We start from the raw sequence: 16981 nt of genomic DNA, 5'->3' as shown, positions 1-16981 counted from the left end.
AAGTCGCACGACTGAGATGAAAACATACACACATTAATCCTAAAACTTTACTCGAATGATACAAGGTATACCTTTCCTTTAGGATAAATACAAGCAACATAATTAATCTCCTCATTATAGGATTCATCAATAGGTAAAAACATCTTAGTCCAATCATTTTCTTAACTCAAAGTAAGATAGCAAAAACAAGAGTTCTTCTTTACATTCTTCAATTATTCAAATTTAATGCACTAGGTAAGAGATAAAACAAGATAAATCAATTTTTACTAACTACAATAAGTACACTAATTTACTCAAATACCTTCAAGAGACCATCGTTTCTACAACATTCTTGCAGGATATAATTTTCAATCATAATCCCCATCACCAGGTTGATATCCATAAAACACAAAACACAACAACTTACAATTTTCAAACATGACAATACTTCTTTATCATCTATCCATAAAACACAAAACACAACAACTTACAATTTTCAAACATGACAACACTTCTTTATCATCTATATACATAGTAAGGAAGATAGATATACATTTTACATGACATTAACATATACACAATACAATGATTTCAAAAAAAATAATACAAAATTTACTTGATTTATTATTTTTAATAGAAAATGTTTCTTGTGTAATGTTTGTAATGAAATAGTTTAATTATTTATTTAAATTTTAATTTAATTTAATTTAAATGGTGTGAATCAAAACTCTATACAATAATCAATCATTATATATATATATATATATATATATATATATATATATATATATATATATATATATATATATATATATATATATATATATATTTAAAAAACCAATAAAATCTATCATTTTTATAAGTTTCTTCATATAACACCAATTTTTTCATCCAATCATATTGTTTTAGTTAAAAAATATAAATCTCAATTTTATAAAAAACAAGTTTATTTTGAAAACATTGATATAAAAAATCAATTAATTAGACTTAATTGAATTACTACATAATTATCTCTAGAACTTACCCTCAACTATGAGCTATAATGCTATGATTCAAATTTTGCCCAACAATATCTATAGTCAACTATATTTAAAAATATTAAAATAATTCGAAAAATCACATAATGAAATCACATCCCAAAAATAGTTAGGCAAAAGGAAACCTTAAACTTCCAAAAAGAAAAGGCACAGCATTAAAGATAATCAACCATTCCTAAATTGGAACTTTAGTTTAAAAGATAAAATTAGCAAGAAGTTAAAATTTATCCAGACCGGTCCCTGCCTTACTGAGTGCCTTTCATAACTAAATTAGCGGAATTTAAAAGTTAATTTATGGTATGGACACGTGTACATTCAAGAGACGATCAAAATAATTTACATAAGAGATACATTTAGAGTGCTGACCAAAAAAAAAACAGATACATTTAGAGCATCAACGCGACAGAATCCTTCCGAGCGTGCGGGAACTTACTACAGCCGTGGATTTCTGCTTTTGTCGTGGAAAATGTATTTCGAGCTTCTATAAATTCATTAGTGTCTTGCCCCCAAGCATAGTGTGAAATATTCTTTTAATTTTTTTAGATTTTGTATTGGTGCATCTAAGGTGGTGGAAGGACTGGTAATAATGTAGGTTTAAGAACTAATCCAATGGATAATGTAGAGACTAAATAATAGAAAGGAAGTTGGGTATAATGAGGTTTGGAATGAGGAATTGAACTTGATTTATGGGAATAGGTCAATATGTGTGATGAGGTGAACATGTAGAGAGGGGAAGAGGAATAGAATTAGGAATTGGATATGAGAAATAACCATGGTGGAAGTAGGAATAATGGATGCATTAGGAGTAATAGAAGTAGTAAAGTGATAGATAAAGTGGTATGGGTTGAGAAAAAAAAACTTGCAAGAGAAAGTTTGCATGTAAGATACAAAGATGGTGAGAGGAGTAAAATCAAGAGGTAGGCCACAATGAGGAACTAAATTAGCAAGAATTTGGGTGGAAGATACATAGTGATATGGGGTAATTGTCTAAGAAGTTATGGTTGTGGATGTAGGAGGGGTGCTATATACTAATAAAAGATCCATACAAGACCAACTTAGAACAAATTAAGTATGGTGTATCTAGATTACCTAGTGGTCTTTTAATGAATAACTTGTGAATCATATCCAAAAATTATGTAGGCATTTCAATATTGTCTAGATTATTGAGTTCTTTTTGAGTCATATGTTACCCATGATCATAATCTTCATTTTCATTCTCACAAACGGGGAGGAATAATTGTACTCATGGTAATATCATTAGGTGTGAAAATTGCATTAGATTTTCATGTGACAATTTAATCATGCACCCATTCACCAAGGGAGATGAGTTGGAAGAGGCTTTGGAAAACAAGAAATACCCAAACCCTTAAAGGATAAAAAATATTTAATGTTTACATTAAATTAGTTAATAATTAGATCTAAAATAAGTATGGTTTAATGCAACCTTATGGCCAACATAAGGGGGGGTATGGTGCTATGTAATATCAAGCAATATTAAGAAAAACCCTAAAAGATGTAGAGTAATGAGTGATCACACAAAATAATAACAAAACCTTAATTAGATCTAGTTATAAAATATGCAAAAGACCACATCATAAAGACAATATGTAGAAGCTAAATCCCTAGGGTGGAAGACAAGTCAAACTTACCAATTGATGTAATGGAAATAATCACACAACATAGATAAATCTAGGCTAATTAAATAAATACGTTCAATTAGAACATAAATAACCTATATATTTATATAGAGTTGGGTTGGTAATTACAATAAATATTTAAATGCAAGGAATTGGGTTACTTAGCTCTAGAATTCATAATAGAGAAACATCACCAATGTCATGCTAAATCTTATGAATGTGCTAGACTTAATGTAGTATCATAATTTATTGTGGTTCAATACAAAGTTTCATGGGGTTGATCTCAAGTATCACAAACTCAATCTTACACTGATAAATGATTTGACAAAATATGCCTCAATAAACTTTCTTGGCAGTTTTGTGGTGGTTGAATTCCCTGGCCAGACTATCCTCTCCCTTGGTTCCATCCCCTATATGTATTTTGAAGAGTCTAGCCTCCTTTATCTCCTATTTCTATGGATGGGGATACTACATTTTCATGGATTATTGTCCAAAGAAGGAAGAAGGTTTTTCAAAGCATGTCTAAGAGGCACACTCAAGCGAAAGGCCATATAACTTGCTAGGTCAAGTTATATTTTGTTTAATATTTTGTTATTGCTCTTCTTCTTTGTAAATTTTCTACAACTGTCTTTTTTCTTATCTCTTCCTTGATTTATAAATGGGTTGGGGCCTTTCCAAAAGTCATTCTTTACTAATAAAAATATATATGTTTTTTAAATTTTTTTATTTTTAATATCAATTAAATACTAAAAAAAGTACGTTAATTCAAAAATAACATAAAATGAAATCACATCCTAAAATATTTAAGTAAAAGGAAAGTGAATTTATTTAGTATTGAGTGGATATTAGCTCTTATGCATGCGAGAAATGGGGATGGGACTTGTCCTTAGTAGTTGAAAGATATGGAATTTTGATTGTTGGCCAAAGTGTAATTATTTTATGTGGCTTCTTATCCATAATAAATGTCTCACTTGGGACAAAATATGAAAAAGGGGTTTCCAAGGTCTCAACTTTTCTTTAGTGTCACATGTTCTACAGGTTTGTGGAGGAAATTATTGTTGCCTTGGAATCAACCTTTTGTTCATGCTTCTTCTATATCTAAATTTTTTGTTAGTATAGGTTGACCTCCTACTTTGGCTTGAAATAGGTCCTACTTTCATTCTTTGAAAATTTTGGTTGGAAAGAAATCATTAAATTTTCCATGGTTATCAAAGTCTTATTGGGTATATTTGGGAAAAGGTTTTAGATTTGATGAAATAAACTTTACAAGTCAAGTGCTCTTTAGATGTTGTTCTTTCTTCTTCTGATGATCTAATTATATAAAAGTTAGATTTGGGACAATTGACTATACCCAATAATATTAATTCTAAGATTAGATCTTTTGAATAAGGTGAACAACTATGATATATATATATATAACCCACATGAATGATATATATAAACCACTAGTCTTCTCAAACTGAAAAATCCCAACTAATTACAAACACAAGGTTTCATTTAAAACAACTTGTTTGAAAATGTGCCCTTAGTGTCTTCTGATTGTTGGATCAGAAGAGTCCCCACCACCTTAGTCTCATGGGTTATCGACAAAAGACTCACCTTCGACAATGTGTTTGAACTCTCTCATCGAAATTGTAATGTTATGCCAAAAATATTCTTTGTCGCCAAGACTAATCTTATGTTACCTCGAAATGCTCTTATCGATAAAGGGATATAACATCAACTAGATGCTAGAAACATCTTGCTGAACCCTTAAGTCACATTGAAAACAACTCATCGACAAGACCACTGCAAATTCGCACCGACACCTAGCTTATCACCATGAGATGTGACTTCTGCTACGGGTTTGAAACGTCTCACCGGAAGCACGTGTTACCCTGAACTCCCTGACGTCGCCAAGACCCATCGAATGTCTCACCAAACTCCCTTTCTGTGAACTGCTTGAAGGGTCTCATTGAACCTAGATGTTATACCAATATTCCTTTTCGCCCAGACCACTCCAAGGTCTCACCGAAATAGAAGCTCATCAGAGAAAGAAGGCTTATCGAAAATGATCTCTGCAGAAACCAAATGCCATCTACGTAGTCGTTCTCACAGGCTTGTGCAATGCATTCAAAGCACATATATATTCAGATGAAACTATCCATTGCCAATCAAGAGTATCTGTTCACAAGGTGTCAAACTAGAATGTAGTGAGTACCAATATGAAAACTGAAGTGTAGTAGACACCAATCTTAAAAGAGGATTAATCTGAAGATTATATCAGTAATTAAAGTTATGTATCAAAGCACTGTCAAGTATATGCCAAACATCAATGAATATATCAATCACATACACTTGTCCTCCAAGCATCACATGCCATCTGTATATATCAATCAAGTATACCTGTCAAAGGACTTCACTATCGAAGGGCATCACTGTCACGTAAACCACCACTGTAAATGCAGAATATAACAAGAATACCAAGATTTGTGGCTTTGACAGCAAGGGCAACACTTGAGAGGACAACAACTAATTGTTTAGCTAAATAAACTTTTGATGTTGACGATAACTGGAATGTTATGGATTGATGATCTCTTTCTTCAATCCATTCCTCACAACATTTTCCACTCCTTCATCATAATTTGGACTAAAATTGTTTAAATAGATTTATAATAAACACATTTATATTTTTATTTTTCATAATCTATCTATTATTATTTAAAAATCTATATATAACTTTTTTAAATGTATGCCTTATTTTTAGCACAATTAGGTGCTTCTCTCAAGGAGTACATGATAGTCCCATATTACTACAAGTCATCGTAATCCCATATTACTATAAACTAGCAATTGCACCTTGGTGTGCAATAGGTATGGTGAAAAGGTTTAGAAGCTCAACATTTTTATGGTACATGGGATGAAGTGGTAGGTCAATTAGCAAATGATATTTGTTCAACAAATGTACCATTGGAGAAGTGACAACTTGAAATAAAATATGCATCCTTCCCAACATGACCAAAAAAAACCTCTAAATCAGGTATCTAATTAGGATCTATTAGAAGAGAGGGAGAGAAAGATCTAGATATAGATAGAGGAAGAGATAGAGGGAGGGGGTGGGGAGATAGAGATATGAGATATTGGTAGAGTGAAAGATAAATATAGAGATGGAGTTGGAGTTGGAGATGAAGATAAAGGAGATGGATACAAAGAGAAGAAGATGGGGAGATATAAAGATAGAGGAGAGATATATAGATAGAACTAAAAGCTCGAAATATATAGAAACTAAGAGGGAGAGATGGAGGGGAAGAGAGATGTATAGAGGTAAATGGATATAGAAAGATAGATAGAGAAGTAGACAATGGAATGGAGTGATAAAAATATAGAGAGATAAAGAGATCAAGAGATAAACATATATAGAGATAGGGAGGGAGGGATATATAGAAATAGAGATAGATATCATAATAAATAGAAATGGATATGATAGGGAAGCTCGAAATATATGGAAACTAAGAGGGAGAGATGGAGGGGAAGAGAGATGTATAGAGGTAAATGGATAGAGAAAGATAGATAGAGATGTAGACAATGGAATGGAGTGATAAAAATATAGAGAGATAAAGAGATCAAGAGATAAACATATATAGAGATAGGGAGGGAGGGATATATGGAAATAGAGATAGATATGATAATAAATAGAAATGGATATGATAGGGGGATGGATAAATAATGGAGATAGAGAGTGGGATAGAGAAAGGGGGAGAGACAGAAATATACGGGAATAGAAAGGGAGACAGAAGTAGAGGCAGAGAGATAGATAGGGGGTATGGAGGGAGTGAGGAAAGTAGTTATGGGGAGAGATAGGGAGAGATAGTTTGAGATAAAGTTGAAGAAGAGAGATACAAAGAGGGGGTGATAGGGAGAGAGAAGGAGAGATATGGATAGAAAGAGGGAGAGATAGGGATAGAAAGAAGAAAATATAAAGAGATATAAATATAACTTGGGATAGGTAGAGTGGGTGTGTATGAGAGAGGGAGAGAGAGATAAAAAGTGGTATATAGAGAGATGCAAAGAGATAGAATAAATAAGAGAAATAATAAATAAGAGACATAGGGATATAGATAATGAGTTAGGGTGAACAAGAGAGATAAATATATAAAGAGGGAGAGATGGAAGGTGAGATGAAGAGAGAGGGAGAAATGTAGATAGAAAGAGAGAGACAATGAGAAAGGTGTAGATAGAGATATAGTAAGATAAAGATATAACAAGACATACATACATATATATATATATAGAGAGAGAGAGAGAGATAGAGAGAGAGAGAGAGAGAGAGAGAGAGAGAGAGAGAGAGAGAGAGAGAGAGAGAGAGAGAGAGGATAAAAGTGATATATAAAGGAGGTGATAGAAACAAGTAATGGATAGATTGAGAGAGAGGGGCGATAGAGATTTAGATAGAGATAGAGATAGGGAGGGATAAATAGGGAGTGTGTGTAACTGAAAGATGGATATATATAGAGATAAAGATAGGAAGAGAAAAACAAGGAGAGTGTATGTGAGATACAAAGATAGAGAGGGGGAGGAAGAGATAGGGATAAAAAGAGGGAGAGATAGAGAGGTAAATATAGTGGGAAATATAGAGAAGATATAGACAAGGATGAGGGAAAAGGTAAGGAGATAAAGATAAGGGAGAGATATATATAGACAAAGAGAGATAGAGATGAATATGGAGATGGAGATGGTTGTTCTTTATTGTTGATCTGTTTAACAAATGACAAAATGATTTTTTTACCTTGACTACTCTATTCATCTTCATCCATCAAAATGGATAGACTGCATCAATGACATTGATGAAAGAATAATAGAAAAAGATATCCCATAGATTCATTTAATTACAAACTTGTTTTATAGATTGAATCTATAATTTAATTATATTCATTGTTATATGATTAATCCCTCTCTAATTAATTCTTCAAGATTTAGGTATAGATGAATCAATTTTAAAAAATATCACAATTTAATGTATATTAGAGTAAACTAAATAATATATATTATATAATATAAAATAATACATACAAGTATAATATTAATGATATATAAAATAAATATATACTTTAATAATATATATACATAATATTAGAATTCTATCCACGATGATTATTGCACTCACAATATAATAAATAAAATAATTTATAATATCACTTTAAAAATATATATATATTATAAAATATGACTAATTATTAAATATAGATATAATGTACTATATATTCAATATTATCTATATTTTGAACAAATAAAATACAAGAAATATGACAGATAATTTTTTTTGGAAATCAAGGTTTGTGGATGGAAATAATTCATTGAAAAAAGGCAAAGATGACCTGAATGTGACATGGAGGGGGCAAAAACATAGATGAAAAAGAATGTGACATGGAGGGGGCACACACATAGACGAAAAAGATTATTGGTTCATGGATGGACCCCACAAAAAGTGAGCAGTACATAGGAGTACATTCCAAGGAGACACCTTCAAGTGAGTTATAAATAGAAATATAGAGTAGGAGAGATGTAGTGAGAGAGAGGGGAAATAGATAAAAATAAATGTAGATAGATAGATATGGAGAATTAACAATTGATAAGTTAGAAATAGATATTTGAAATAACAATTGATAAGTTAGAATAATAGTTTACATATATTGAAACCTTAGAATCAAATAATTATATGATTTAAATAATCTATAAAATTTTAATTTTAATTCTAATTCGAATGTAATTTTAATTCTAATTTACAAAATAAAATGTTACTTAAATTAATTAATGTATAATTATAATTAAATTAAAAAATCTACACTTATAATTATAACTTAATCTATATAATTTTAATTTTAATATTAAAATATAATAATAAACTTACTCTTAGTTATAATTTGAATATATTATTATTTTAATCATATTTATATAATATTAATTATTAGTTATAATTTGAATATATTATTATTTTAATCATATTTATATAATATTAATTATATTTAACGTTAGTATTAAAATTAATTTTAAATCTAATTCTTATAATATTATTTTAAAATTATTATTTAATTAAAATTAAAATTACAAATAATTCATTAATTTTAAATGCAATTGTTATAATATTATTTTAAAATTATTAATCCTGATCGTCTTGCATTGTTTTTATTCACAAAAGTTAGGCTATGAGACGCCTTCGCATAATCAAAAGTGCATTTCATAGTAGAAAAAGTCTGCCCTAATAATCTCTAGATCCATATACAGATCACTATAATTTTTAATTTTTTTAAATAACAAAGTTCAAGATAAAGATAAAGTTGATAACATACGGCCGCTTTTAACTTTATCCATTCCTAAATTGGCACCTTCGTTTTTTCGCATTCATTGACTAAGTCAACTGACGCTAGCTCTATCTCGTGACTATACAAAAGCTGTAAGTACCAAAAATAATTTAATTTTAACAAGAAGTTAAAATCTATTTTTATAAAAAACAGTATATTTATAGAGACCAATCACGGCCTTACGGAATGCCTTTCCTAACTAAATTACCAGCCATTAAAATTTTGTGTTTGACAGTGTACATTCACAAGACGGTCAAATATAGTATCTTGAGCATCAACGTCTCAGCATCCTCCCGAGAGTGCGGGAGCTCACTGGAGGCGTTGATTTTCACTTTTGTCGTTGAAAAAGTAAGTTAAAACTGCGTTTAAAGTTTTTTGGTGCTTTAACCAGGTTTTGCTAAAAAATTTAGGATTTGTGATCGTAATTAACGCATTTGAAGTGGATTTTGAGGAAAAGTAGGGATGAGAATGTAATTATGTAGGGACGTGGACAAAAAGACGTTTGAGGAAGTTTGAAACATCACAAATTTAGTAGGGGGTTTAAGCGGGAGGAGGAGGGGTCACTGTTGTGTATGCAATGTCAAAATTCTTGTAGATTGGAAGGGGACAGCAGTTTCAGTAGTGATTGGGAGTTTGTATATATATAGAGTACATTGAACCAGAGGTTTTCGATTGGGAAAAACCAGTGGATTTGGTTATGTTGATTTGGATGGACATTATTCAATCGAGTGTTTGAGGCGGCGGAAACAAATTAGAAACTTGCAGTTTCTTGAATTCGTTTTGTTCGGATACAAGGCAAATCCTCTTACTTCAACTTCTATATTGTGACATACAGAGACCCACAAATTTTTTTATATGTTTGATGCATGTTTAATTCCTGTTTGAGAGGAGGTTGTGAGATACAGAGACTGACAACTTTTTGTCCCTGATTCACCCTGTTTGATACACAGAGACCCACAAAAGCATGCATTTGAAGTATCCATGTTTCACTGTATTTGAAAGATTGCTACGATTTACAAGAGACCCACAACAGCATGCATTTGAATTAGCCGTATTTCACTGTGTTTGAAAGATTGCCGTGATTAACAAGAGACCCACAAAAGAATGTATTTTAATTATCCATGTTTCACTGTGTTTGAAAGATTGCTGTGATTTACTTCATCCTGTTTGAAAGATTGATCTGAAATACTAAAACCCACAACACCATGCACCTGTTTTACCTCCCGTTTGATCCTGCTTGAGAAATTGTTCTGATATACAGATACCCACAAAATGATATGAAATTGTTTCCTCCCTGTTTCATTCTGTTTGAGAAAAGTTACGATATGCAGACTCACAATTGCATTCATATGTTTTATCCCTGTTTTGATTGTGTAGCTGTATTTTAATGTTTGTGGAAATAATTCAACTAAATTCTGTTAGAGAGATTTTCGCCAACTTTGTCTATCTTGAGGTGTCTGTATGTTACATTTAGTAAATGTGTTTTTCTTATGCTTACCCAAAGCCATGAATGATCAGCTCTTTATGGAAGTGGGTGTTTTTCTTCTGCTTGCCAATTGAAGGCCATGAATAACCCTACCCACCTCCGTATACAACTGCTTGATCTTTAACTCTGCAAGAAAAAATGGCGATATGTTAGAATCACCGAATACTGATATTCATGATCATAATTTGATCTCATAAGGCATGGGCAGTTATGGATATATACAATGTATGGTCAGTTTTGGATATATACAATGTATATATATCCAATATGTTATTTTGTATATTTATAGAATGTGTGTATATTCTGTGTATACACACACATTATAAAAAAGCACTCGCGATCCACATTATATCACCCTTGGATAGATGGTCAATCTGTTTTTGAGCACAATGGCTCAAGCAATATCCAGCAACATCACAAGCTCTAGGTTTTCAACTGTGTATTCATCATAAGTCAAAGGCAAGTGACCCTTGAAAGATTAGGTAGTCTATTCTATCTAGTTTCCAGTATTTTCTGCATTCTTTTAGTCAGATTTTTTCTATAGGATAGACATCAGTCACTATTGTGCCTTGTTTTTGCCGCGTTGATAATACATGATGAGTTGGAATTTTTTTTAAATTCCTTTGACAAATTCTGCACATGTCCTGCTCTGTTTGTTTTCTATGCCTAGGAATTTTATCTAGATGTATTACATGCAAGCTATGGAACTTTTAATGGTGCCAACAAAGGTTTCAGTATTTGTGTTTGTTTTCATGGAGTACAATAATGAATGAAAAATTTGAGATACTGCAAATCCGTCTTTTTGTTCCTGAATCCTTGTGTTGGGTGTTGATCTGTGGCTATCAAAGTAAGTCGGAAATTTTCTGCTGATTTTGTCTGTAACTGTAAAAGCCCTATTTTGTATCTCAGTGCAGCCTTAGAAATTGGATTTTGACCTTGATTCTATAAAAATAATAATTCAGATTTGTACTGCAGATGGAAGGAGGACCTGTAAAGGTTGGTGCCCAAGATTTTACAACATGTCTTCGCTTGGTCAATAAAAATCCATATGTACTTAAATTAGCTTTCTCAGCAGGCCTTGGGGGCTTACTGTTTGGTTATGATACAGGTCAGAAATCATACCCATAAGCAATTTTCAAGCTCTTAGGGATTTTGGTTATGATTTGGTTGGGTTGATTTTATAAACTTACAGGTGTCATATCTGGTGCGCTCTTGTACATTCGAGATGACTTCAGATCTGTGGATAGTTCTACAACATTGCAGGTATTTGATGCTATTGTGTAACGTTTAAACTCTTCATCATCAATTGGGTTTTTAGATGTTCTCTCAATTGACTGGCAATAATGGTTATGAATACAGGAAACTATTGTGAGTATGGCAATAGCTGGAGCAATCATTGGTGCTGCGATAGGAGGATGGTGTAATGACCGTTATGGAAGGAGAACAGCACTTCTCATTGCTGATATCGTGTTTTTCATTGGAGCAATTCTCATGGCTTCTGCACCCAACCCTGCACTGCTCATTGTTGGTAGAGTATGTGTGGGTTTGGGAATAGGCATGGCGTCATTTACTTCACCACTTTACATTTCAGAGGCCTCCCCATCCAAAGTGAGGGGAGCCTTAGTGAGTACTAATGGCTTTCTCATCACTGGAGGTCAATTTTTATCCTATATCATCAATCTGGGACTCAGTAGGGTAATTTATTATTAACCTTTCAAATCTATTTCATGTTTCTTCTACAGAGAAATTAGTTTGGAAATTTGAGACTGAGTATAAGTTAGTAGTCACAGATTCCAATGAATAAATATACAGTATTTTTTTCTAAACCAAAACTATTGCCAAAGTTTTGGCTATATTTTTACAAAGCTGTAGGGCATTTCTATGATTGATGTTTTGAGGATATATAAGTATTTGTAATCAGTTCAATATTTCTTAAATTTTTTTTTCTGGATTCATAAGATTACATCATCATGTATTCAATTCAAACTCCTGTGAGTGGGGAATGGAAAGAGAACTCTTCTGATCATAAACATATATGGATGTTACAGGCACCTGGTACTTGGAGATGGATGCTTGGAGTTGCAGGTCTTCCTGCAATTTTGCAGTTTTTCTTGATGTTTTATTTACCGGAATCTCCTCGTTGGTTATACAGAAAGGTATATAGTGCAGAACAGGCGTATCTTTAAGGCATGATCAGCATGTTGGCTCTTCAGAAAATTTCATGTTTTGTTTGGTGATTTATTTGCCTAAGGAGCTAAAAGTGAAGCTATTGGTATCACAAACAGTTTCTCTAAACCTTCAAAAAATCACTTCTTTTTTTAAACTGATTTATCAACTATTAAAATTGGACTTTTTTTGTTGGATACAGAAAAGAGAAGCAGAGGCAATTGCCATCTTGAAGAGGATATACCCCCCTGAAGAAGTTGATGCTGAAATTCAAGAGCTAAAAGAAACTGTAGAAGAAGAAATACGGTTACAAGGAGATTCTAAAAGTTTTAGTTATGTCCAGTTGTGGAGGGTGAAAGAAGTGAGATATGCACTTATTGCAGGTTGTGGACTTCAAGTAAGCAGTGACCATTAACCAAAATCCTTTTTTAAGTTCTTATCCTCGTGTTTCTGGACTGTCATAATATATTATGCCTAAACTGATATTCTAACTTCTTTGACAAAATCTTTATTGGACAGCTCTTTCAACAATTTGTGGGTATCAACACTGTGATGTATTACAGTCCTACCATTGTCCAGCTGGCTGGATTTGCATCCAATCAAGTTGCTTTGCTGCTATCTCTTATAACATCAGGGTTGAATGCAATTGGTTCAATTGTTAGCATTTCTCTGATTGATAGATATGGAAGGAGAAAACTCCTAATTTTCAGTCTGCTGGGAGTCATTGCATCGTTAGGTATATTGACTGGGGTATTTCATGTAACTACCGAAAGCTCTCCTCTGGTAAGCAGAAAATCAACAGACGGATTTTCAGGTTATCAGTGCCCAGATTATGCTTCTTTGACTGGCGGTACATGGGATTGTATGCGATGCCTAAAGGCCTCGCATCCAGAATGTGGTTTCTGTGCATCACCAGGGAACCAGGTATTGACAGTCAAGAGAAATGTTTTTCTTACAACTTTTTGCTTGAGGCGTTTTCTAGTATTAAGGTGCTGAAAATGGTGCTTATAAAACTATAAAAACAACCCTGCAACCGGAACTGAAAGTTGCAGGGTACATTTTTAAGGTAGAGGTTACCCTGTCTATGAACATAAACTAACATCTGTATGAAGTAGCTATTGTTTTTTGTGGATTTGACTGTAGATATTTTTATGTCTAATGTTTTGGATCAAACTTTATGATCTATCGTCAGAGAATGAAATGTTGGATCATAAAATTTGAGAATTTGATCGAAATGTTGGATATAAAAATATCTACAGTGTCAAATCCAGAAAAAATACCCAGAACATTAAGGTCTGAAAATTTCATGTTTCTAATCTGTATGAACACTTTTGACAGTTGTTACCAGGAGCTTGTTTAATCTCCAACTCAACAGTGAAGCATATTTGTCAAGGTGGTTCTCGTCCATGGTTCACCAGAGGATGCCCTAGCCGTTTTGGTTGGTTAGCTGTTGTAGGACTGGCACTTTATATCATTTTCTTTTCCCCTGGAATGGGAACAGTCCCATGGGTCACAAACTCTGAGATATATCCTTTGCAGTACAGAGGAACCTGTGGAGGCATTGCTGCAACAGTGAACTGGATCTCTAATTTGGTTGTTTCACAAACCTTTCTCACTATGACACAAAATATTGGCACTTCCATGACATTCCTGGTGTTTGGAATTATATCAGTGATCGCCATTTGCTTTGTAATAGCCATAGTACCTGAAACTAAGGGCCTTTCCCTGGAGGATGTTGAAAGCATGTTGCACAAAAGAGTTAAAAAGTACAGTTTTCTCTTTGGGAAGACCGATGATGGCCCAACTGAAGGAGATCCAAATGTTAAAGGGGGCTGCACTTGAGCGCTCATAGATAGTGAAGTGTAACTTTTTGTGTTGGAGATTTGAGTACAGAGAAAATATGATATGAACTGGGTAGAGCTTTTTGCATGTCAGCTATGGTATAATGTGAAGTACATAGATCAATATGCTGTAATATGCCTATCTGTTTAATTTAATTGGTATTGTTTTGTTCTGCTAATAACGAGGGAAGCATTACAGTACAACTTTGTGAATTTAATGATTATGTACCAGACTATTACTTTCCCATGATTAATTATCTTAATGGTATGATGATCCGTTTGTTTCTTTCTTTTTTTCTGTCTGTTGTCTACTGATGCTTCAAGTACTCAGTGATTCCTTCTGCAAGCAAGAAAATGATTTTGGTAAGAGTCCCCAAAAATGTGTCATGGAATGGTTGACTATCGACTGTCAGCTCACATAGAAAAGCAATATGGTATTTATCATAGCCATTAAGTTAGTAACTGTCGGAAGCCTTGTTATGTGTGATGTAGTGTCTCCAATTTGTGTACTTTTGAGGTATACCATTCAATTCTCATGGTTGAATTTTTATTTCTTATTAGTCAAATATGTATGTTTGTCTCTGTCTCATAGACTGTTAATTCTGGTTAGTCTCATAGATGTCATTAAAATCTTTTATTTATTCATGACCACAGTAGATTATGGAAAGAGCTTGGGGTCTTCTTTCTTCCAAATATAGTAGATTAGGCTATCCTCTTATTGTCATTTTATGTCACCCTTGGTCCATCAATAAGAACCGATCAGAGATATGATCCATGGACCAGCGCTGCCCCAGTTGATCAAGGAGAAAAGCAAAAGAATTATGAGGTGAGAAGTGTTGTCTTGTTTGGTGGAAGTCCCTTCCCTTTGCTTCTCTTTTCTTTCATGTTCCCTGGAACTCTGGAACCTCAAGGTTCTGAAATTTCTTTTCTTTGCCTTCTCTTCTTTTCTTCTTCGGAACTCCGAAACCCCGAGGTTCTGAAGTTCCCTCCTTGTTTTCTTCACTTCCCCGGAACCCTGGAACCTCGAGGTTCTGAAGTTCCTTCCCTCCTTGCCTTTACTTTGTCTTCGGAACTTCAGAGCCCCGAGGTTCCGAAGTCCCTTCCTTGCTACATTTCCCTTTTTTCTAGAACTTCAAGTTCCTTCCTTTGCCTTTTTTCAATTCCTCGAAACTCCGGAACCTCAAGGTTTCGAAGTTCCTTTGCTAGGTCCCCCTTTTTCCTTTTGCTTAGTCTCTTCTTCCCTTTCTCGGAACTCCGGAACCCCGAGGTTCTGAAGTTCTCCTTCCTCGGAACTTTGAAACCCCGAGGTTCCAAAGTTCCTTCCTTGTCTTCCCCACTTCGGGAACCCGAGTTTCCAAAGTCCTCAAACTTCTTTCCGGCTTGCAACACTTCCAGATGACGTGATCAACACTCAAAGCTTTAAATGCTCCGATGACTTTTGTGACTTGTGCACCTTTTTTTGTGGAGCCACAGGGGTGCATTTAATGATTTTGGCAGAATTTCCATTAAGAGAGGTACAATGCCATGCTTGTTGTGGTAAATTATGTCATGTTTGGATGCTCTAACTTTGGAAGGTCAGTCAATCCACCCTACTCAGGATTGCATTTTCAGGGTATGGCAAGGTTGCTTGCATGTATAGAAAGTCAGGGTGCATGCATTTCCTTGCACTCCCAGACTGACATTTCCTTGCACACAAGGATCATGATCACTCTTGTAACCAATTTTCTATATAAAGGTTGTTAAGCCTCATTGTAAAGGGTTCTCTCCTTACTCGCTTGAGCTATTCTATGCTCTTTCACTTTTCTTGTATTTATCTTGCATTTTTGCAACTATAAGTTTGGCCATTGGCTTTATAATGAATTGAAATCATCATTCTTGCCTTCCTTCAACTTAGGTATGTTGTGTATGTTTATTTACCTTTATCATAGGTGTATGTTCTGTGGCTTTTCTCTCATATATGTTTTGTTAATTTATTTTTGAGTGTGACTTGTGGGAAACTTTCTCCCCTCTCGACATTCAATAAATTTTAACCTCCATATATGCATTGGGGTCATTCATACAACCGAAGTTTGTGCATCTCCTGGGTATTTCAGTTAATTCTTTGTGTCATTTCGGGTAGGAAGAGAAACAATCTCTTCTTGGTGCATCACCTCTTTTTGTTTTAAGCATTTCTCTCTTCCTTTTTCCTCTGCAAGTTGTTAGGATTGGCTTAAGAGTAAGTTTTGAAGTGTTGAGTTGGTTCAACACCTACACCTGGATTGAGAAGGAAGCTGACCTTCTCCGGAGATTCAACCCCCTTACGCAAGGTCCCACACTTCGAGGTTCTTTCCATGTTTCACAAGGTTGCTAAGTTGATAACTCAACAAGGGTGCAAACTTTTGTGAAAACAGTTTTTGGCATGCCTGGTGGGACTTAATTTCAACATACATGCTAAGGATTCAGTGTTGTTCTTAGTGTCTCAACCTTTAGAGGCAGTTATTGTTGGCATATGATGATA

The 16981-nt window shown here is 33.7% G+C and overlaps 1 protein-coding gene across 5 annotated transcripts; it reads left to right on the top strand.

Moving 5' to 3' along the window:
* Positions 1–9236: 9236 nt before the first annotated feature.
* On the top strand, positions 9237–14770 carry LOC131074379 (probable inositol transporter 2). Of its 5 annotated transcripts, none has more exons than XM_058011028.2 (8): positions 9237–9339; positions 11453–11585; positions 11670–11740; positions 11837–12172; positions 12526–12633; positions 12846–13040; positions 13163–13567; positions 13982–14770. In XM_058011028.2, exons 2-8 carry the CDS (start codon positions 11453–11455, stop codon positions 14483–14485), a joined length of 1752 nt encoding a protein of 583 aa, XP_057867011.2. In that variant the 5' UTR covers positions 9237–9339; the 3' UTR covers positions 14486–14770. The 5 variants fall into 5 exon arrangements, with proteins under 5 accessions (XP_057867011.2, XP_057866987.2, XP_057866994.2 ...); XM_058011004.2 differs by lacking the exon at positions 9237–9339 and adding an exon at positions 9487–9786; XM_058011011.2 differs by lacking the exon at positions 9237–9339 and adding an exon at positions 10784–10936.
* Positions 14771–16981: the final 2211 nt, after the last annotated feature.

Source organism: Cryptomeria japonica, chromosome 7 (genome assembly GCF_030272615.1).
Source record: "Cryptomeria japonica chromosome 7, Sugi_1.0, whole genome shotgun sequence".
Taxonomy (NCBI): Eukaryota; Viridiplantae; Streptophyta; class Pinopsida; order Cupressales; family Cupressaceae; genus Cryptomeria; species Cryptomeria japonica.
Note: the sequence above shows the minus strand (reverse complement) of the source record. Positions and strands in the feature narration are given on the sequence as shown.

Coding starts and splice junctions, on each gene's coding strand:
- LOC131074379 (XM_058011028.2), top strand. CDS start 11,453: ATGGAAGGAGGACCTGTAAAGGTTGGTGCCCAAGATTTTACAACATGT. Junction 11,586..11,669: donor ACTGTTTGGTTATGATACAG/GTCAGAAATCAT, acceptor ATAAACTTACAG/GTGTCATATCTGGTGCGCTC. Junction 12,173..12,525: donor TCAATCTGGGACTCAGTAGG/GTAATTTATTAT, acceptor TGGATGTTACAG/GCACCTGGTACTTGGAGATG.